Source organism: Aphidius gifuensis, linkage group LG3 (assembly GCF_014905175.1).
Source record: "Aphidius gifuensis isolate YNYX2018 linkage group LG3, ASM1490517v1, whole genome shotgun sequence".
NCBI lineage: Eukaryota > Metazoa > Arthropoda > Insecta > Hymenoptera > Braconidae > Aphidius > Aphidius gifuensis.
This window is the reverse complement of record NC_057790.1, coordinates 16,773,446-16,796,689: the sequence shown is the minus strand read 5'-3', so window position 1 is coordinate 16,796,689 and position 23,244 is coordinate 16,773,446. Positions and strand designations below refer to the sequence as shown.

General features: G+C 22.6%; 4 protein-coding genes across 8 annotated transcripts; 1 reads left to right on the top strand and 3 right to left on the bottom strand.

Annotated features, from left to right (window-relative positions):
* Positions 1-476: 476 nt before the first annotated feature.
* On the bottom strand, positions 477-6,806 carry LOC122852191 (SNF-related serine/threonine-protein kinase). 2 transcript variants are annotated; one of them, XM_044151830.1, is made up of 6 exons: positions 5,597-6,806; positions 4,734-5,088; positions 4,404-4,650; positions 3,845-4,319; positions 3,657-3,765; positions 477-3,337 (listed from the first exon to the last, which is right to left on the bottom strand). In XM_044151830.1, the coding sequence occupies exons 2-6, from the start codon at positions 5,079-5,081 to the stop codon at positions 1,484-1,486; spliced, it is 3,033 nt and encodes a 1,010-aa protein (XP_044007765.1). In that variant the 5' UTR covers positions 5,082-5,088; positions 5,597-6,806; the 3' UTR covers positions 477-1,483. The 2 variants fall into 2 exon arrangements, with proteins under 2 accessions (XP_044007765.1, XP_044007766.1); XM_044151831.1 differs by having other exon boundaries at positions 3,657-3,762.
* A 1,228-nt stretch (positions 6,807-8,034) lies between these two features.
* Positions 8,035-10,095, bottom strand: LOC122852190 (prolyl 3-hydroxylase OGFOD1). The gene has a single exon (XM_044151829.1). The coding sequence runs from the start codon at positions 9,970-9,972 to the stop codon at positions 8,101-8,103; it is 1,872 nt and encodes a 623-aa protein (XP_044007764.1). The 5' UTR covers positions 9,973-10,095; the 3' UTR covers positions 8,035-8,100.
* Positions 10,096-11,269: 1,174 nt separating this feature from the next.
* Positions 11,270-19,861, bottom strand: LOC122852187 (hybrid signal transduction histidine kinase A-like). 4 transcript variants are annotated; one of them, XM_044151823.1, is made up of 7 exons: positions 19,469-19,861; positions 16,164-16,250; positions 15,344-15,705; positions 14,695-15,040; positions 13,454-14,627; positions 13,250-13,387; positions 11,270-13,173 (listed from the first exon to the last, which is right to left on the bottom strand). In XM_044151823.1, exons 1-7 carry the CDS (start codon positions 19,492-19,494, stop codon positions 12,955-12,957), a joined length of 2,352 nt encoding a protein of 783 aa, XP_044007758.1. In that variant the 5' UTR covers positions 19,495-19,861; the 3' UTR covers positions 11,270-12,954. The 4 variants fall into 4 exon arrangements, with proteins under 4 accessions (XP_044007758.1, XP_044007759.1, XP_044007761.1 ...); XM_044151824.1 differs by having other exon boundaries at positions 15,344-15,684; XM_044151826.1 differs by lacking the exon at positions 16,164-16,250 and having other exon boundaries at positions 19,469-19,860.
* Positions 19,862-19,910: 49 nt separating this feature from the next.
* On the top strand, positions 19,911-23,157 carry LOC122852189. Its single transcript, XM_044151827.1, has 3 exons — positions 19,911-20,957; positions 21,206-21,570; positions 21,654-23,157. Exons 2-3 carry the CDS (start codon positions 21,208-21,210, stop codon positions 22,389-22,391), a joined length of 1,101 nt encoding a protein of 366 aa, XP_044007762.1. The 5' UTR covers positions 19,911-20,957; positions 21,206-21,207; the 3' UTR covers positions 22,392-23,157.
* The last annotated feature ends 87 nt before the right edge of the window (positions 23,158-23,244 follow it).

Below are 23,244 nucleotides of genomic sequence, written 5' to 3'. Positions count from 1 at the left end.
AAAAAAAGGAAGATAATTGTTAGGAAGCACCGAGGGACGGAACAAAATTCTTTTTTTTTTTAAATTATCAGACCTGGGTATACACTACTCGGTGCATAAAACTGATAATTTTTTAAAATATAATTTAAATAATGAAAAAAGAAAAACAAATATTTAAAAAATAAAATATTTAATATGTAAATTAATTGATAAATTTTTTTTACATAAATAAAATTCATTTGTGTTTTTTTTTCTTAAACAAAAATTTGTTAAATTATAATTTTGATTTTCTCCTTTTAGGATTAATCAATAGTTTTTTCTTACTTTTATTAGCTCTTGTAAAAGTAGCTCCGTGTTTTATATTTTAATGTTTTTTTTTTCAACTAAATTATTCATAATAATAGTGATATAATGTCAATAAATTATTTCAACATTCATTTTTTCGTTAACATGGACTAGATTATACTTTAGATTATTATTCAATTGATTATAGTTCATTTATTTTTTTTTTTTTTGTATACCACCAACTTTGTTTTTTACATTGTTGATTTCTAAATTTACGACATGATTAATCGATATTCTATCAACTAATTGCATTACTATGAAAAATAAATAAGCACACTAGTGAATATTTTTTCATTCGTGTTCTAAAAACCACTAGTGTCACTTTAATTTATTATTTATTCACTTAATAATATTGTAAACATGTGATATATCAGTTTTAACAACAGAAAATATCCACGATCAGTCGTGTAATTTTATATTTTTTTTTTTCAGTAATAAAAATAAATAATAAATTAACAAAAACACTCATACTCAATATATATATTTGTTTTTTTTTTGATAAATTAATGTTGATTATTGTAAAACTTATAAATTAATCATATACAAAGTTATAAACTCAAGATATTGTTTTCTTTTTTTTTATTCAAATAATACTAATTATTTTTATTATAATGATTAATTATTATTATTTTTTTTGTTGATATTATTTTTCTATAATAAAAAAAAAAAACCAGTCAATATCCCTGTTTTCAACTGGCAAGCAAAATTAAATTAATTTTTGTTTTTTTGTTATTAATTTTTATATATTTACTTCAACAAGAAGAACTTATTATTATTTATATATAATTTTTTTTTTTATCATTTTAATTATTGTTATTTTAAAATGATTTATCAAGAAACGTGTAAATAAATAAATATATTTTTTTCATTTTATAAAAAAAAAAAAAAAAAATGATAATAATTTATTATTGGCATTAAAAAATTCTTCACATATTTATTCTTTTTTACTTGATAAATTCATTTATATATTATATATTCTTCAATATAATGACTTAATTGATATACAATTCATTTTAAAGAATGATATTTATTATTATTGCTTATTTTTTTCATTTTTAAAAATTTTTTATATTGCGATTATAAATAAATAAAATAATAATAATAACAACAAGTAAATAAAATGCAAAAAAAAAAAAAGTAAATAAATAAATTAAAATTATCAACAACGACTGCTGCATTTTGATACATCACCAAGATGTATATGACATATAGATGAAAGTTCATTGCATCTTTTGGCATCAACAAAACATTTATTCAGTCCAATATTTTGATTTATATTACCATCGCTACCACGATGATGTTGATGATAATAATGATTATTATTATTATTATTATTTTGTTTGTCATTTGATGAGTATAATTGCATTGATTTTGGTAAACCAGATGATTTTTGTTCTTTTGATACATTATCACAAGATCTTGGTTTGTATAATTTTCCTTTACTTAAAAAACTTGGTAATGGTACACATAATTTTTTATGTACAGCAAAATATTGTGATAATAATTCAATTTTTCTACTTTTACATTCATTTTTATTAATATTAATACCACGTGTATTTTCTTTATCAATATTATATATTTCTTTATTTTTATTTTGTTCATTTATTGAATATTTTTTTTTATTTTCATTAGTAATAGTATCTTGTTCACCTGATGTTTTTATTAAATTCCAAGTTTGTAATAATCTTGCACCAAAACCTTTTGCACGTTGTTCAGTTGTTTGTAATGTTTTTTGTGATATTATTTTTGGACTTGAACCATCAATAATATCATGTGATTCAGCTATTGATGAATCATTATTTGTTTTTATTTTACTTGTTATTATTTCAGCTTCTTGTACTTCAGTTATTCTATTTAATGATTGACTTTCACGTAAACGAGTTTCACCATTTCTTCGTCTACCAATTCTGTGTCTTTTACTAAATGATGAAATTGTTTGTGCGTCATTACATCTTTGAACTTTTCCACCACTTGAAGTTGTTGTTGTTGTTGTGCTTGTGTTTGTTGTATTTGTGCTACTTTGATTAACTGTATCTCTTGTTTTATTATCATTATCAGTATTACTACCTAAATTTCCACTACCTTCACAATTACCACTTGGATCTTGTGAATCACTTGAATCATCATGTGAATCACGACGTACAGGTAATGGTTTTTCAGTTGTTGCACCTAATCTATGTGCATGTTTTTTTCTACTTTCACTATCATCATCACTTGCATCTGAACTTGAACATGATGCTGCTCTTGCTTTATGAAATTTATTTCTTTTTTGTTCATAACCAGGTCGTCTAACAACTCGACATTTTGTAAAATTATCTTTTAATTTATTTATTTCACAATTATTATCTTCAAGTATTTCTTTTAATAATAAATTATCTGTATCTGTATTATTTATATTTTTAATTGGCATTGTTTTATAATTTTTTAATGATTCAACAACTGTTATTGATGAACGTATTGGTACTGTTGATGATTCTAATAGTATTTTCATTGTTGTATCATTATCAATATTTTTATAATTTTCAATTTTTTTAGATGGTGATGTTGTTGGTGTTGTTGTTGTTATTTTAATTGGTGATTTTTCAGCTTTAATATTATTCCATTTATTTGTTGGTAATGGTTGTTGTTCTGTTTCATTGATAATTGATTTATTCCAACTAGATGACCATATGTCATTTCCACTTAAAGAATTTTTTAAATTTTCTTCATCAGGCATTTTTCCTATATCTGTATTAACACGTACAACTGTAAATGTATGACTTGGTGATAAACATTTATCAATAATTTTTTTATGATCATTATTATTTAACACTGGTTTTATTAATGTTTTTTCTGGTAATTGAGCAAGATGTTCTTGCAATATATGTGACAGTTTACCCTCTGAACGTGAACCACGTCTATTTAATAAGCATAAAGATGCATTATTATTGTGTTCATCATGACCAGAACATGATGATACATCATCTTCATCTTCTTCCTCCTGGACAATACTGCATTTACGCACTCGAACATTCTGAAAACGAATAAATTCACGGTTGTTTTTTTTTGTTATTTCTATTATTTACTATTTCGTTTTGGTTTTTCTTTTAAATTAATTTTAATGGTATATCGCAATGGATAGTAAACCAAGGGGATTAAAAAGAATTTAAACATTTAATAAATATATTTATAATTTATCATCAAATAAACACATTGATTTTTTTATAATACAATGTTTTATGAGTATTATTATTTTTTCCTTTAATTATTTAATATAATAATATTTAAAATTTTCTATCAATTGTATTATTATCCTTGGAGAGTATTTGATAAATTCTGGAATCACTACATACCTGGGGTGTATCAATGGGAATACGTGGTACAGTTAATAATGACTGTTTAACACTTCCTGAAGAATTTTGTTCTACTCGAAGATTATTAACTGTCAAATCATTTGATCTTCTGAAAAAAATAAAAAACATTATTTTTTAAAATTATTTTCATATTGATATTAATACATTTTATTTGTCAAATATCTTACCGAACATTTAATAATTCTGGACAATTTTTAGCAGCAAGTTCTTGACGACAAGCACGTAACTTTCTTTCTGCCAGCAGAAAATAAGTTGCTGTTATATGATTGTATTCATTTTTATCTAGTGCTTCTAAAATTTCTTCTTTTGTTGCAATATTTCCATTGACCATTTTAGTTATAATAAAATTATGATTATCTTCAGAAACTTGTTGTCTTGATACAAGTGGTAATGATTCAACAATATCACAATCATTTGCAATACCAAGCCATGAATCAGATGCTATTTCTTCAAGTGTTGAACGTCCCTCAGGTTTTCTTACTAACATTTTAGCAATTAATTTTTTACACTCATCAGATACATGAGCTGGTATTGAATATTTACAATCCATAATCATTGTCAATGTTTCACTGTCATTTGCTTCTTGAAATGGTGCTTGACCACATACCAACATGTATAAAATAACACCAAGTGACCAAACATCTGTTGATAGGAAATAAATTTTTTAATTTTAAACTTTTATAATTGTGCTTATAAAATTAAAATAAAATATGTAATTAAACATACCAACTGCTGGTGCATCATAACTATCACCAAGAAGTATTTCTGGTGCAGAATATGCTAATGAACCACAAGAAGTTTCTAATTTTTGACCAGGACAAAATCTATTACTAAATCCAAAATCAGTTAATTTAACTGTTCCAAGTTTTTCAAAAAAAACAACATTTTCAGGTTTTAAATCTCTATGAACTACATGAAGACGATGACAATATGATATTGCTCTAACAATTTGTCTAAAATAATTTTTAGCAACCTGAATAAAAAAAAGAAAATTAATTAAATTAAATTTATTGGTTATTATTGGTATTAAATAATTTTATAAATAAATATACATACTTCTTCAGTTAGACCACTGTCATGTCTCATAATGTAATCATAAAGATCACCACCATCACCTAGTTCTAATATCAAATATAATTTTGTTTGTGTATCTATAACCTCGTATAAACGTACGACATTTGGATGTTGAACTAATTTCATACATCTTACTTCTTGAAATAAATGTGAACGTGATACTTCATCAAGTTTACTTTTATCAATAACTTTAACAGCTACTTTTTCACCAGTAAATACATGACGTGCTAATTTAACAACAGCAAAATGTCCACGACCAAGAGTTTCTTCTAAATCATATAAACCAGCAATTTTGCCATCGTAATTGCTATGTCCTAATCTTCGACTCATCACGACACTGTTTTTTTCAAAAATCATTAATACATATTAATCAACAAGGTCTAATTATTATTATTATTAGTTTTTTTACATAGAAAAATTAATATTATCAGTTTAAATTATTATTATTATTATTGTTTTAAAAATATTAATTAATAAAGTCAATTGGATGATAATATAAAAAATTAGATACACGATAATTAAATAACAATTTTTATTTTTTTATTGATCCACAACCTTCATAATTTATCCAAGTATTATTAGAGAATAAAAAATAAAAAATTATTATTGATAAATTATGTAATTCTACTTTTAAATAATTATCAAGTAAAAAATATGTAGCTACTCTTGAATATTTAATTATCATTAATCAATATGAGTAAATTAAAAAAAAAAAAAAAAATAGGGCAAAATCACAATTACGTTTTGATTAAATGTTCATACAAACTCATCAACAAAAACAACAATAATAATAATAATTTAAAAAAATAAATAATTAGAAAAATTGTTGACTGTTATTAACATACCTTTTGTTAATGCTAGGTCAGGTTCACCAATTTAAAATATAAATAACATCCAATTATAAATTTTTTTTGTTCAATCATTTGCATCAATCATTTTTCATATCACTTCCTTGTTTATCATAATTATCAAACTATGTATTTAATGATTGTAAATTAATTATTTTTTTTTTTTTTTTTTTCTGATAATTTTTAGTTTAAACTTTGATGCATAGTTTTAAATCACGTGCCACAACAAATATTTATGCACTGATGAGCATGACTTGGATCAAAAAAAAAAAAAAATAGAAACTGTGATTTAAAAAGTCAATTGAACCAGCTTGAAATAGTTTTTTCAGATAATACCAGATTTTTATTTAGTGTATTACCAACAATCAAGCTCATCTAAATTTAGCATCAAAATAGCCCAGCAATAAGTTGTACTGCTGCTAAAAAAAAAAAAAAAAAAAAATAACAGTATTGACGATGATGATTGGCTTGAAAAGATTATTCAATATTTATCAACAATCTATTTATTTATATTTTTAGTTTGTTTTTATTTAATCACACTAGTCACCCAAAAATTATAAATAAAATTTCACTTTTTTTTTTTTTTTTTTCTATATGTTATCCTTTGCTCCAATTTTTTTTCTATATGAAAAATTTATAAAAATAATAAAAATAGAAAATATATAATCAAGTTTAAATTATATTTATGAAAGTTAAAATTTAACTACACCCTTTACACTGACTTGACTGATGTCAATTTGTCGACTAAGAACTCACGACAATAAACTACTTGTCAATATGTATGTACTTATGTGTTTGTGTATGTGTGTGTGAATCTCTTTTTTTTTTTTTTTTTTTTAATTTATTATATATAATAATAAGTATAAGTATGTATGTTTTGTATTATTATTAAGGTTACCCTTTGACAAATAATTTCACTGACATTAAATTGCTGAAAATAATATAAACGTCAACTATAAAAATACTGTAATTATTCAATTTTATGTTGTAAATATTTTTTATAACTTGATTTGACTTGATGAAAATAGTTAAAAAAATTTATTAATAAAAAAATAAACTTGTTTTTCAGCTTAATTTTTAATATTATTCAATGCAGATTGACGTGACACACTGATTTGTTGTTTACTCTATTGTTATGATTGTTTTTTTTTTTATATTTTTTTGTGTCCTCTTTTATTATTATTATTTATTATATAGTAAATTTCAGGACGACTATATGTAAGTGTAGTTGTGATTAAATCGAGTACAAGTTAAAGAGAGAAAGCTATAGTCTAAAAATAAATAATAATTTGTTATGTTGCTGCCATTTTTAATATAAAAATCGCGCGAAATTTAAATAACAAATAGTTAATTTTGATTATTTATTTAATTTTAAGTTTATTTTTTTATTTTAATTAACTATGTTTAAACTTTAAGTAATTATTAATAATTAAAAAATTAAATTTATATATTAATTACCGGATTAATTTATTTTCATAATTTCTTATTGAAAAATTTACATGAAAAAATATTAGGGAAAATAGAAGTTATTTATAATTATAATTTTTTTTTTACATAAATGTATCTATTTTTTATTAATTATCAATATTATCATTATTGTAAAATTAATAGTTAATTTTTTATGTGAATTATTATTAACAAAATATTGATATCACCATGCAGCAATTTAATTATTTTTTTTTTATTTAAGACGAATGTTGACAGTAAAATTAATATTAAAGTTAAAAATAATTTAATGTTCAGATAGTTATATATATTTTTCACCATAAATACTGACGATTTTATTAATACAAGTACTATATTACATACAAATGATTACACTATCGTTAAACAACGTTCAACAAAAAAATTGTCTTCTTTTTTTTTTTTGAAGAATCTTTGATCGAATTAAATTGTACACCTCTTATCATCATTTTTTTTTTTTTTTAATTTCTTTAAATTGTTATTAATATTGTACTGTGTATGATGGACATAAAATAAAAAAATGAAGATAACAAATTATTACAGTTGAAGTACAATGTCATAAAAATATAACTCAATTATTTTGACAATTGAAAATTCTAAATATTTCATTTTTATAATTACAATATAATAATTAAAAAAAAAAAAAAAAAAAAAAAATCAATAATATAACACAATTAATAATTTTTAATAAAGAATAAATTATTTACTTTTAATAAAATGTTGAAATATTTATAAAATAAAAAAAAAAAAAAGTATTAGTTTTTTCAAGGAAAAAAATATTAAGACAATGTACTTCAATTAATAATTTGTATTAATTTCAACATAAAAATATTTCACTGGCATTTATAAATTCTGTCAAGTGTATCAAGCAAATAATATTTTGCACTGAATTTAATTTTAAGCTATATATATATATATTTGTTTGTTTATTTTTAAATTTTATTTTTTTGTTTTTCCATTAAATCCCAGAAAATATATATAAAAAAGAAAAAAAAATAATAATAATAGAAAATAATAATAAACAAAAAATAAACAATTTATTCATAATAAGTGCAAATAAGATTGTAAAAATATCCTTCACAATAGTGACTGATATATTTTTGAAGTCTTGTTGTACTATTTGTTTTATAAACAAGACACAAATGATTATCTTCTGGTGGTATATGAATAAGTGCACCATCTGGTTCTTTTGGATCAACATAATCAATTGTTTCTTCTTCAGTTAAACGACCAGTATAAAATTGCATAATAACATCAAGAGTACCAGGTTCTGGTTGTGATTCAATATCATTATTAACATCATAATTATCATCTTGAATTGTATCATCTTCTTGATCTGAATCACCTGATAAATAATCACCAATATCAGATACTTCAGAATCTTCAGAATCTGGATTAAGTGGTGGTGATCTTTTATTATTATTTTTTTGTATTTCAATATTTGAACATGATGCTTGTTCATCTTGTTTTTTCTTTCTTTTTTTATTTTTAATCATAATATGAATTTGTTCATCTTCAATTTTTTCATTACTACTTGTTGAATCATTACGTTCACGTAATAATAACATTTTCATTTTTTCACCATTATTATCATTATTATCGTTGGCATCAACAACATCAGAAGTAGAAACAGCAACAGAAGCAACTGCATCATCATCATCACCACCATCATCATCGTCATCATCATTATAATCATCAATATCAATATCACCAATTATTCCATTAGCATCATCATCATCATTATTTTTATCAGCTATTAATGTATAATTACCATGTGACCATCTTTGTAATTCAATAGTCATTTTTGGTTTCATATTTTTACCATCAGGTACTAAATCAAGTTCAGTATAATTTTTTAATAATTTAAAAAATTCATATGATTTAAATAAATGATAAAATTTTTTTAATGTATTTGGTAATGTTTTATCATCAGCAACTTCATAATTTCTAACATCAGCTGGACCAACTTTATTCCATATAATATCATCAGATAATAAATCTTTACATATTTGTTCATAAACTTTAGCTTGTAAAAAATGTGCAAGAAAATTATATGATTGTTTTTCCATACTTTCACGTATACCACTCATAATACCAGAACAAAGATATGTTTCCATAATCCAAGAATTTAATTCTTCATTACTTTTACATGGTTCAAATGTTGGTAAACTAAGATCTGGTCTTGGTAATCTATTACTTAATCTAATTGAACCATGAAACCATCCATTAATTGACCATCTTGATTTTTCTGATGATGTTACTTCAGCAACTTGATGATATGAATTATCAGTAACTTCAAAAAATACAAGTGAATTATATTCTGGTAATATTGATTTAACAACATTTCTTGGCATACCAAATTCATCAGTATCAAATAAATCTAATGTACCACCATCTTCAATTGACCAATTTTGTGATAAATATAATACAAATGCAATTTTACGATCTACTAAATTATCATCATGACATAATAAATAATCAGTATCAGAATAGCATGAACTTGACATTGATAATGTTGAATTTAATGTTATATTTGTATTATTTTCAAGCCATACTTTAAAATCATATAATAAAGTTTGACGTAATTGTTCAATATTTTCAGTATCAATTGTTGCTAAATCACATGTTTGTTCAAATTGATATAAATCAATACTTTTTCTTCTACTTTTAATATCAGATAATTCATTTTTTAATTCTTCCATAAAATCTTGACTTTTTATAAAATTTGATATTTTACAAACACGAAATGGCTCGGCTATTAATTCTAAATCATTAGATTGAATACTTGTTGAATTAATCCAATTTTTTTTTAATAAATCTTGATAATCATTACTATAAATATGATCAGATAATACTGATCGTTTAAATTTTTTGGTTCTGGGCTCACCGCCAACCATGCTTCTATTCATATTTCACTTGTTTTCACTTTTTTTTTTTTTTTTTATTTACAATAAAATTTATATCAACAAAATAATAATTATTTAGAATTTTTAGCTATTTAATTTTACCTTGATGTAGTATTTATCAGTCTTTTTTCTTTTTTAAATTGTATGATTATATATCAGCAATTTTTTAAGTGAATTTTTTAACCACGTTTTTTTTTTAAAAAAATTCACAAATTAAAGCAAAAAAAGTAAATTATTATTATTTAATAATAAATAAATATACTTTTTTATTTTAAAACAATTATTGTGTTTCTAAAATTTGTGAATTTTTTTGTATGGTTAATTTCACTTGAAGTACAGACTTGAAGTAATTTTTTTTTTTTGCACTATTTTATCTTGTTATTATAACTTCATTAAAATTGAATTTTATAAAAATAAAAATATATATTTTTTTTTGTAAATATTTAAATAATTTTTTATGTTTATTAGTAATTTAGAAAAAAAAAAAAAAAAACGTGCTTCGGCAGTTGTTTGTTCCAATAACGTGGGAAGCACGTGGTCAGGTGCACCGCATGTGTTAATCTGAAATAAATAATGACAATTAAATTGATTAAATTTATATTAAGTTATGGAGATATGATTATTAAATAAATTTTATAAATTATTACCAAATTTTTGATAGTTTTTAAAGTTGTTTGATAACAAATGTGTAAATTTGAGCTCGCACGTTGTGATATGAAAATGTCTTTATTCGCAAACTTGTCACCTGTCGTGTCCTGATGTCATACTGTAACATAGCGCATTTATTTGCGCATATTCCAAGTACACATACACAAGTCAAAAAAACATTATACTTTGAAAGGCTTAATTTCCGCTAATAAGTTAACTTTACATTGTTATAAATTATAATTCACGTATTATTTCTTTTTTCACCAATCAGAATTTCATTATAATCAAAATCGTTATTCGTTAACAACTAAAGTCAGTATAAATTTACCTTAATATTAAATCGCCATTTTTTATTATGGCACACTTTCCGGAGCGCCAATATTCAAATGAAATTTTTACCAATTTAAAAATATAAACAAATTATTTATAATTAAAACTAAATACTTGATTTATTTATTTATCTAAATGAAAAGTAATGTTGATTTGTTTAATTAGAAATTTAAATTAATTCTCTTGTAGAAATATTGACAAGTTTTTTTAATTTCGATTGTTACATAATAATGGTAAAAAAATTGAGCGAAAAAAAAAAGGAATAACAAAGTCAAAAGATACATTTTTTTTTACTACTATAATAATAATTTTTGAGACAAAATAATCAAGTGATTTTTATTAAATTTCCAATTAATTTAACAATTTTTTTTTATTGCCAATAAGTGAAATTATTTATACAGTTAATTTTGCTGACCTTATTTCTACTCGTGCTTCAACTGTAATAATTCAATTTTTTATTTTTACATGTTATAAATGTCGTAGAAATTATACACAATACAATATTAACACAATAGTTTATAAAAAATGAATAAAAAAAAAGGGTACAGTTTAATTTGATCCTCTGACTTTTTAAAAATCAAGTGACAAATTAAATGTCATTGATAGAATTTCATTCTTCTTTTTATTTCAATTATCGAGGAAATTCTATTCGCTCCCATTTGTTATTTATTCAAAAAAAAAAAAAAAGAATAATTACAGTTGAATGAAAAATACAAAATTAGCTGCCTCTGAATAAAATTGAATGAATATTAAAAAAAAAAAAATTATCATATGCATAAAGTGAAAACAAATGATTATTTTATTTATTTATTATATTCTATATTTATTCTCCAAAAAAATAAAATAAAGACAAGCTTTTACCCATATTTTTTGTTTATAAATTGAGATAAATAAAATTCATTGAAAGAGTAATGATAATAAAGATGAAAAATTAAATTGTTTTTTTCTTGAAAGTTGATTTAAAATAATTATAAATTGATTTATTTTATAAATGTATATCAATTGTAAATTTAAAATTATATTCATTTTATTGTTTCGATGATTATTGAGTTGAGGTAAAGTACATAATATAATTATTTTTTAAATAAACTACATTAGACCAACAACTAGACAAATTGATATTTTTATTATACTTTTTTTTCGGGCCGAATAAAAGGCAATATTTTGTCATACACTATGACTAAAATTTAATTTTTAATTCTATTATTTCAATTATTTATATACAATAATATCTGTTGATTTTTAATTTAAAAATATTATCGTTACTATGAGTATTAGATGTTTGGTATTTGGCAAAAATGCTTTAAATACCCATTAATCAATTATTTTATTTAATTATTCAATCATTGACTCAACTTTTCAATTAAAAAAAAAAAAACTTAAATATTAAAAATTATCTTTTAATTGTATATTTATGAAAATCTATCTTTTTAATGAAAAAAAAAAAAAAAGAAAAAGAAAATCCAGCCTTACTTTCAAAGATAAAAACATCATATTCTTAATACTTGACTTACGCGATGTTTTACAATAATTAATTAATAACTCATTTATCAAAATATTTATCAATGATTGTATAAAAAAAAAAAAAAAAAAAAACGTGAAAATTATAATAATATTTCATATTTTAAAATGATGCGTCAACAATACAATAAGCAAAAAGTTTATATGATACTTGAAAAATTGTGACAATTATTATTATTTACAAAAACTTAATCAAATAACAGATAAAATTAATTGTCATTTATTTCATGTCGTTTTTTCTTTCCTCTTCTTCCATATACATCAATAAAAATTTAAACAATGAAAAAAAAAAAAATAATAAAGAAAAAAACAAAGGAATGACTTAGCTAATTTTTTATATAAAAAAAAATGTATAAATCAGTTTCAGAAGTTAATTAATTATACCCGTCAAGAATAAAGTAGTAATTGATTTTTTTTTTTATTCTTACATTTGCTCTTTTGTCATGTTTTTTTTTAATCGAATTTTATTAATTATTTTACCAATTGTTATGTTTTTGGAGCAAATATTTTAACTGTTGGTTCTACCTGTGTTTTCATAGCTTTTCTACGATCTTCAATCATTTGACGACGTGCTTGTTCTCTTGCTTCACGTACTTTTCTATTAGCTTCACTGTTAACTGTTGTTTTTGGTTTTTGTAGTTGTGTTATTCTTCTTTTATTACCATTTGTATTTTGAATATTTGATTTTTTAGTTTCAACAGCAATCTTAAAATTAATCAATTATATTAGTATATAAATTTTTTATTGTTTTATATTTTAAATTTTTATGTAATTAGTTTACCTCTTGCCATTGTGATTTACGTAATTTATCAATATGATCAAATATATCATTTATTTGAACAACTTGAAGCATTACCATGTCCCAAAAACCAGCTAAATCTTCATCAGTTGTAGGAAATTCTTCTCCAGGAATTTGAGTCTTTACAAAAAATAATAATTAAAAGTATTAATAATAAATATTAAATTAAATAATTTAATAACTTACAATATTTTTATGACAAAGTCCTTCAAATTGTTGCATTTTTTGTGTTGCAAGAAGTCTAGCTTTACCAGCAGCTGAACGTAATTTACCAGCTGCTTCTTCTGGTAATTGTTCACCATTAATTAATTCAACTTCAGCTGATTCAGCAAGTGCAAATAATCTTTTAATTTCAGCTTTTAATAATTTAATAAAATAATGTCCATCTTTTTTATCATCAATATTAATTTTAGCTTCAGTTATACCATTATTTGTATTAATTTTTTTTTCAAGCACTGGTAATACAACAACTGGTGCTGCTAATTGTTGATCTGGTATATTATTAATAACACTTGTATTTAATTTTAATTTATCATCATTATCATCATCATTTGTTTTAATTAATATTATTGATTTATTAACATCTTGTTTTTTAATTGGTATTGATAGCCTTTGTAATGGTTTTATAATTTGTTCAGTACCATCAGTTGGTCGTCTTGGACTAACAACTGGTAATTGAGCTCTAAATTCTGGACGTAAATGTCGTAAAACTGGTAATTTTTTTAATGATTCTTCAGCATTTGCATTGTCAATAAATGAATTACTATTATTATTGTTGTTATTATTGATACTATTATTGATATTATTATTACTATTATTATTTCTCGATTCATTTAAACTATTATTACTAGAATTTGATTGATTAAATGATGAACGTTTAAAGAAAAAACCTTGTGCTAATGCACCAGGACCATATAATCTTTCAACACGTTGTTGTATAAATGATTTTTCACTATTTGTTGATGAATTTAATAATGAATCATTATCATAATTATTAAATGAACTATTTAATTTATTTGTTTCATTAAATGTTAATTGTTGTTTACCAGTTGTTGTTTTTGGTGATGAAAATGTTATATTTGATGTATATGTTTTTGTTGTTTCACGTGAATAATTAATATTTTTTGATGTTGTACCATGAATTGGACTTAATTCACCAAGTGTATGAAGTGTAACACCTCTATCAACTTCAGTATAACCTTGATTGTCATTATTATTTGTTCTTGTATCAACAAAATTTTGTATTTTGCATTCTTTATTACTACCATTTGTAAAACCATTTTGATGATCCATTGCAAGTGGTGATATTGATTGATTTTTTTGATACGATTGTGTTGGAATATCAAGATTTTCACTTGATCTATAAAATTATTATTATTATAATTATTAAAAAATATTTTATTAATATTATATTTATGTATATTTACCTAAAACCAGCAGGACTTGAATCTCTTGTTATAAGTCTTGATCCAGGACTACTATCACGTGATCTAAATCCTTCTCTTAATTTACTATCGTATCTTGTTATACCAGAATATCCACTTATGCTACAAGCAAGACCCAAATAACTTGGTTTTTTAACAATAACTTGTTCTGTATCGTTATCACCATTTGATATTTCTATAATTGGTGATTTTATTGTATTATTATTACTATTTGTTATTATATCTTTATCACTATTTATTGGTGTATTTATTGCTGGTGATGTATCACCATTGTATGATAAATTTAAACTGTGAAGTGTTCTTTCAGATATTGAATCAATTGTTGCTTCTAAAAAAGATTAAAAAAGTATAATTAAAAATACAATTATATTATTAAAAATATATTAATAATAATAATAATTTAAAAAAGAGGAATTGGATTTATGAGAATGTTGGATAAAAAAAAAATAATAACAATACGAAAATAACAATAAATTGTGAGCTTGATATTTCAATGAATAATATATATGATTGTGCTGATCAAAAAAAAAATATATATTTAATTGTTTAGATAATGAAACAATTTGTTAATAAATAATAATTATGAAAAAAAAAAAATGAATAAATAATATGGTTGAAAATAAATTCCAACCTGAACGGTCAGAGGCTGAACGATCAACATCTAGACTGCAGTTACCAATGCTTTCTTGACTAGTCATATTTGGATGTTTATTATTTGAACAACAATTTGTTGTTATTGTTATAATATTATCAGGATCAAGACGATGATAATTAAGTGGCTGGACAGCAAGTGATAGTGGCCTGGTACGACGACTTGACGACCTGCCACTGGTCACGCTGCCACTGCCTGGCAACACTGACGATGTCGTTTTGTCGTTGTTGCCGTTATCCTCAATAAGACCCGCCACCTCGTCAACACCTGGACCACTTCTTTGTTGATTTATCTTCTCTGTTCTGCACTCTTCATGTACACTGTTGACCATTTTTTTTGTTCTATTCATTTTTAATATTTTTTGGTTTTGTTTTTTTTGGTTTTCACAATCTTCTTTTCTTTTTTTTTCTAAATATATAATTTTTAAACTTGGTCAACATGCAGGATTAATTAATTTCAAAAAGCTAGTTTAAACGTGCTTTTAGATAATTATTTTATTAATTTTTTTTGTATATGTCTTTCACAATGACATTCGTGCAGAAGTGAAGTTCAAATATCAATCGCTAGGTGATGGGTGGTGGGTGGTGGTGAGTGTGATATAATTCAAATATACAAAACAACTATGTCAAAAATGTTATATTTTTTTGTTTTAATTTAAAAAAGCCGGTTATCTATTAAATTGTGTTATATAAATTAATTTTTTTATGTTGTTTATTAAAATATTAATTACAAAAAAAATATATTTATAAAATTAAACAACTCAAAAGAAAAAAAAAAAAATATACAATTTAATTTTTACCTGCATCGTAAATTTTTCCATATAAAAAATTTTGATGGACTTTTTTTACATTCTCCAGGATTCACCGTGTATGTACGACTTTCAATTCTTAATGGCATTTTTAATATGAAAATTTAACAAGCAATATATTTAGATTATTTTAAGTTTTTTTTTTTTTGTATTTGTTTAATTAGCTTTTATTAAATACACTTCATTTTTAACACTTGAAAAATTGAATTTAATGATAATGAAGATGAATGATAAAATTAAAAAAAATATGCACTTAAAGTTTTGGAGTCTTGTTAAGACGACGACTTGATGAGAAGTGGCACTAGGACCAAAATCTACTTTTATCCTCGCCTCTTGGCCTTTTATTTTTATTTAAAAAAAAAAAATGGTTTTTTTTTTTAATTTTATTTTTTCAAGAGAAATAGACTCTTAGTTATTCCCTTTTTGATTTGTTAGATGGGGAACGTGGTATTTTTGGCACACACAACTCACTGAAGAGACGGGAATGCTCCAAATGTGACAGATAATATTCCCCTGTATACCACATGACTACGATTTAACATTTATCAAAGATCAAAAAATAAAAAAATATATAATAATGAATTTTAATTCGAAAAAAAAGTTAATTTGTTTTTTTTAATACTCATTCATGTTTTTAATTTAAAAATTTATAAATGAATAAACAAGTTGAGAAGCATTAGATTTGAAAAATAAAATCATCATCATCATCAAAGAGATTATTGAAGAAAAATAAAATTATTAAAACCAGATATAATTTAATTTCTCTTACAATTCAATTCCCAATAAAGCCACTTTGAATTCCCAGACAACACAACTATGCCAAGAAATTTTTATCCCTTTTTTATTTCTTAAATTTTCTACACACAAAAGTCATTCGAAACAATTTATTTTCGTCTTTCAACTTTTCCATTTTTCATTTTTAATTTTCTCTTTTCTTTTTTTTAAATAAATATCTTTAAGGAGGGTGAATAGTTTTATACAACTATCATTATTTATTTTTTGATGAAATGAAAATTTGTTATAAAAATAAAACTAGCATGATGGAATTAATTGTATCTTAAGAAAAATTAAAATAAATATATCCGGAAATACATAAATAGATTAATTGCAAAGACGGTAGAAAATTTTCCATTTATATTTTAAGTTGTTTTTTTGTACTGAGGGGTAAGTGATATACATGTAGACATGTTGAGGGTTGCTATTTATATATTTAAATAAACTATTTTGATAGTTGAACCATGACACTAACACTAGAATATAATTGCGCGACAATGTAATTTTGTAATTTTATAATTTTATCATATTATTATAAATTTAATTCATTTGCAATTTTAAATTTTATATATAGTATAACGGTTAAACGAGATATATAAAAAATAATTTTAAAAAATTGATTGAGTGACGAGTTAACTTTTAACAACTATAGCTTATAATAATTTCTAATGACTTGAATGATTCATGTGAATTAATGTAATTATTTAACCAGCTTACTTGATTTTTCTCCTGTAATTTTTGAGTCATTAAAATATGATGAGCAAACTCAACGAGTGATTAAGCTCCATAGAAATAAAAATAAAAAAAACATTATATTTCACCGGATGTTAAATAACTTTATGCTTGAATTTTCAGTATACAGTTTTTAAAAAAAAAAAAAGTAAAATTAAACATTTTTCAAATGTTAAAATAGAAGTCTACAATTTTTTTTTTTTATCTTAAAATCTTATCTCAATTTAACGTGAATTTATGTCGAAAATAAATGTTAAAATTTTAACTTAACATTTTTTGAAAATGATAATACAACATATTTTATAAATTATAAAGAAATTACCATGATAATTATTGAGGATATAAAAATATATTCAGGATGCGTCAGATAATATTGCATATATATTTTTTTGAACTTTTCATGATTCTTGGTCATTGTGTCGTTTAAGAATAATAATAAAAAAAAAAAAAAAAATAAAGATGAATAAAACGTGAGGGTGTGTCATTAAAACAACCGCCTACATGATATGTCTTCTTTACATTAACCGTAATAAGTGTTCGGTCAAGTTTGACGATATTTTCTGATGGTCCCACGTTCAAACAATACATAAAACTATCAAAAAAGAAAATAATAATATTTATTAATATTAAATAAACAATAATAAAAATTAATTAATAATTGAATATGAAAAAATTGTATCTTGATTTTTGTGAGTTTGCAATGTTGATTGAATTGGAACCGGATTTCCGAAAATGGTCAAAACCAAACAAGTCAATATGCAAGTCAGTCTTGTTGACTACGTCATAGTGTAGTAGTTGGGGCATATCACTATACACCTACACAATTAATTGCTGTAATCGAAAACAGTTGAAATTTAAATGTCAGCATGATATTATAATAATTATGACAAAGACAACATCAGCAATAACGACGACAATGACGAAGAGTCAAAGAAATAATAAGAAAAGTGAGGAAAAAATTAATAGAACTTGTTCTAATTTTTTTTTTTCTAATACTGATATAAAAATACACATTAACAATAAATAAAATTTACATCAATAAAAGTCTAGTATTAAAACAAAAAAATAAAATAATAACAGCACTAAATTTAACAGCTTAAAAAAGCAATAAAAAAGAAATTAAGATTTTTTTTTTTTGCTGATAATTGAATGCTAAATGAATATTAATAAATTGATCAATTTTACCTTGAAATTTATCTTTAAATTTTTATCAGGAAAAGTAGTACAAATTAGTCGGAAAATTGCCAGGAAATTATCAACTAAATTGGCAATATTGTCCGATTGATTTGTCCTCGTGAAATTTTCATTTAATTTTTTTTTTTAATTTACTCCATGTATAATACATTTTTTATTACTTTTTTATTTATTATTTTTTTTTTTTTTATTCAACACATGATAATGAATATCTGACACGCGAAAGAAAGTACCGTTCAAGGTCAATATACAATATTATAAAATAATTTTTCCAATTAATTATTAAAAAATTTGTTAAATTAATTTTCATTTAATTTTTAATGAAAGCTAGTAATTTTAATAAACAAGATTGATGACTTGTAAATTTTAATTAAAACTATGACTAATCTAAAACACTAATTACTTTTTTTTTTTTCAATTATTTAAATATTTATAATATTTTTAGCAAAATATATTATTTATTTAACACTAATATCAGTTGAAAAATCAGAATCACATTACTGTTATTTACATTGTGATATTGAGTTTATGTACAAACAGGAAATAAGCCATTTAAAAAAGAAAAAAAAATATATAATAAAAAAATAACAACTCACTGAATAATTATTTGGCTGCAAGGCATGCTATCACAAATGACGTGTATAAAATTGATGAAATGAAATGAAAAAAAAAAATACAATAAATAAATAATCACTTGTGTGTGTTACTTGAATGTAAACAATGAAATATTATATGAATTTTTAGAGAGCTAATAAATTGTTAAGTGGATGAACTGGATGCTTAGAAGGCAAGACAACCAGGCTGTTTTTTTTTTTTAAATGTAATATAACGTGCGGGATAAGAAACACAGTGAAGTGTAGCGAAAAAGGCAACGGTGCTTTTTTTTTTTTCTTTTTTTCATATGAATTCTCATTTTTTTTGTGTCTTATTGGGTGGGGATACAAAAGGAACATGTTTATTATTAATAATAATTATTTTTTTAAGATAGTAATATTGTTTTTCTTTTTTTAACAATAACTTACCCTTAAAATTACTTACATCCTTTATCACTTATTTATGTTTAGATAAATTATTGGTTATATTGAAATATTTTAATAATAATAAATATTAATAATTTTTTCGGTATTGATGTTTATTGATATGATGATCACACTGACATATCATTGATTTATTTATTTTCTGTAAGCACAATTACACAATTTTAATTTTCTACAAACTTGGCTAAATTTTTTTATTGTATTATTAAATAATTAATTTATTTAACTGTCAATTGTTGATGTGTATATTTTTTTTTTTTGTGTCACTAAAAACTATACTGCTCCAACGTGGGAAACAAAACGGCCATCTTAGGATAAAATGAAATAAAAAAAAAAGAGTGGGAAGTGTTGGGGTGGGTTTCGAAAGTTTGTTGTGTAGGTTTTCATAATTTTCAAAATGGCAGAAAAAAATAAAATGGATCCATAAATTCCTAGAATTTATAACTAGGCATTAAAATTATTTTTATTTTACGCATGACAATGCGCAACGTGTTCATGAAGCCTTAAGACACGTGGAAATAAATTTTGATGAATAATAAAAATAAAAAGAAAATAATATAAATAATATTTTCTATTTTTATTATTAATAATTAATTTATTGATTATTTTTTAATTTATTTTGTGTTTGGTGTAAGCATTGAGATTATTTTATAAGGAACTTTCTGATTGAGTCTTTGACAGTCATTGATCAAATTGGAGCCAATAACAAAGGGATTAACAAGTGTATTTTTATTATTTGTTATTGTCCAAAAGTCTAAGCTCCAATTGCATGTCAAGTATCAACAAGAATGGCTGATGAAATATTTTCCCCCCTGTAAATACTGAACAATGGATAAGCATTTTTCTAATGACTCATTAAAAGAAAATCTTTTGCAACGCATACAACGTGTTGACCAAGGCAAAAAAAGATCCAGTGTGATTCAGTGATTTTAGCTACATTTTATTTCGATTTTAAACCATTTGAAAATTATTAATTAATTTTATTGACTAACAATAAGCACAGAATCACATTGGAATAATAAATAATTCAAGTAATAAATAAAATCAAGTAAGTATTAATTTTATCATGTGGTTATTAGTTACTCCAAGTTTTAGTTAATCAGAAAAAAAAAATCCAAAATGTCGACGAATCATTTTTTCTCTTTATTTTTGTTTCTTTTTTTTTTCATTTTTTTTTTTTTTTTTTTCGGTTCTTTATTTGATATCAATTAATAACAATAGTTTAAATTGTTTTTTTTTTTTTCATTTTTTTAACCTACAATTTATTGATAATAATTTATTTATAATTTTTTATAGATATGGGTTCGAAAAATGCAATTTCATTACTCCAAGAGTATTGTCAAAAACGTGCACAAAAGCTTCCAGAATATACAGAAATTTCTGCATCAACTGGGATACAACCACCCTTATTTAAATGTCGTTGTTTATGTGATGATGCCAAGGTGGATGGTGAAGGACAAAGTAAACAATCAGCAAAATTAGATTCAGCTCAAAAGATGTTAAGAATTATTGTAGCAAATGAAAAAAATAATTTAACATTAAAAAGTAATGTACCAATTCCATCAGAACTTTTATCAGCTCAAGATCTTGATATACCATTGGAGTTGATTGATGAAAAAAAAAAGAAACCAGTTTTTGTAAATTATGTTGGTGATTTACAAGTAAGTAAAAAAAACAAAAAAAAAAAAAAAATAGTTTAAATTGAGTTTATAAATGTGAATTCTTATTTTTTTTTTATTTCAAGGAACTTTGTGCTGGACATTCAATTAAAATGCCAGTTTATTCTGATCAATCAGTTTCAAATGGATTTGAATTTACCTGCAAAATTGAACAACACGTTACAACTGGAGTTGCTGGAAATAAAAAAGATGCTAAACAAATAGCATCACGTGAAATGATTGATTTATTAAAAAAAACTTATGCTAAACTTTCAATTACTTCATCAACATTATTAACAATTGAAAATGAATTAAAAACAGATAAAACAACCGGTGAAATTAATAAACTAATAAATAATTTAACTTTGGACAAACAAAAAATTCAAGTAAGTAATATTGATAATGACAGAAAACGTATTGATGAAGCTAAACAAATTTATCATAAATTAAAAAATCAACATAATAATAAAGTGGTTAATAGACATAGTCACAAAGAAAGTCCAGTACAAAATTTTCATGTACTTTTTAAAGAATCATTAGATAAAAATGTATTGAACAAATTTCATGATTATTGTAAAAGTAAAAATGTTGTTGACTTGACACCCAATCAAGTACAATTAATATTCAATGAATTTTGTAATATTCTTGATTTAAAAGTTGAAATTAAAAATTTAAAGACTGAAAATAATATTTACGTAACTCATTATTCAGTCAATTGTTATCCAAAATCAATTGATGAAATTGGAATTGGATCAAATAGAGAAAGTGCTGTTGTTAATTGTATGACTCGTTTAATTCATACAATTTATATTCTTCTTCATTAAATTAATTATTGTTGATTAAAATTTTTAAATGTTCTATTTGTGATAAAAAAAAAAAAACTGATTTCTTTTTTAAATACTTAAAGATATATATATCAACAAAATAGATCATGAAAATTTATCGTTACTTAATACCTCAATTGATTCTAAGAAATTCCATTAAATTATAATTAATTAATTGTTATTAGTACTAAAAATAATTTTTTTGTTTTGTTAAAAAGAAAAGATAATACTTGTGTTTTTGTTTTTCATCGTTATGTACGTGTAGTAAACAAAAAATTTATCTTAAAAATAGTTTTATTTTAAGTATCTTATTTGTTTATATTTGAAAATTCTTAAATTTATTTTCAAATATGTTAATAATAACAAAAATTATGTTTATGTTAATTCTGAATAGTATAAACTAACAGAAAGATTATTCTCATTCAAATAAATAAATAAATTAAAATTCTGTTAGTTTAAAAGTTTTATAATTTTGATTAATTGATAACTATAATTTTATACTTAAAGAGATTAATTAAATGAACAAAAAAAGTTCTTTAATCTATTTTCAAATATATTAATAATTAAAAAAAAAAATTATGTTTAGTTTTGAGTAATATAAAATAACAGAAAGACAAATAAATTAAAATTCCGTTAGTTTAAAAATTGTCTAATTTTGATTAATTAAAGATTATAATTTTATACTCAAAGAGATTAAATAAACGAACAAAAAACACTTAACAAATTGTTATAAGAATTGTAAAATAAAAATATAATTAAATATATATATCTGGCTGTTTATTATTTATGAAAAAAAAATCAACCCTATCCATTTATATCATTAATTGAATTAATTAATTTTTTTTTTTTTTCA

What these genes read in the sequence shown, in the direction of transcription:
- LOC122852191 (XM_044151830.1), bottom strand. Translation starts at nt 5,081, where the DNA reads ATGAGTCGAAGATTAGGACATAGCAATTACGATGGCAAAATTGCTGGT. An exon ending in ACAGTGGTCTAACTGAAGAA is followed by an intron (nt 4,651 to 4,733) that starts GTATGTATATTT and finishes TTTTTTATTCAG; the next exon opens with GTTGCTAAAAATTATTTTAG. An exon ending in TTCCCATTGATACACCCCAG is followed by an intron (nt 3,338 to 3,656) that starts GTATGTAGTGAT and finishes ATTCGTTTTCAG; the next exon opens with AATGTTCGAGTGCGTAAATG.
- LOC122852190 (XM_044151829.1), bottom strand. Translation starts at nt 9,972, where the DNA reads ATGAATAGAAGCATGGTTGGCGGTGAGCCCAGAACCAAAAAATTTAAA.
- LOC122852187 (XM_044151823.1), bottom strand. Translation starts at nt 19,494, where the DNA reads ATGCCTTGCAGCCAAATAATTATTCA. An exon ending in TGCAGCCAAATAATTATTCA is followed by an intron (nt 16,251 to 19,468) that starts GTGAGTTGTTAT and finishes AATGCCATTAAG; the next exon opens with AATTGAAAGTCGTACATACA. An exon ending in TGGAAAAATTTACGATGCAG is followed by an intron (nt 15,706 to 16,163) that starts GTAAAAATTAAA and finishes AAAAATGAATAG; the next exon opens with AACAAAAAAAATGGTCAACA.
- LOC122852189 (XM_044151827.1), top strand. Translation starts at nt 21,208, where the DNA reads ATGGGTTCGAAAAATGCAATTTCATTACTCCAAGAGTATTGTCAAAAA. An exon ending in ATTATGTTGGTGATTTACAA is followed by an intron (nt 21,571 to 21,653) that starts GTAAGTAAAAAA and finishes TTTTATTTCAAG; the next exon opens with GAACTTTGTGCTGGACATTC.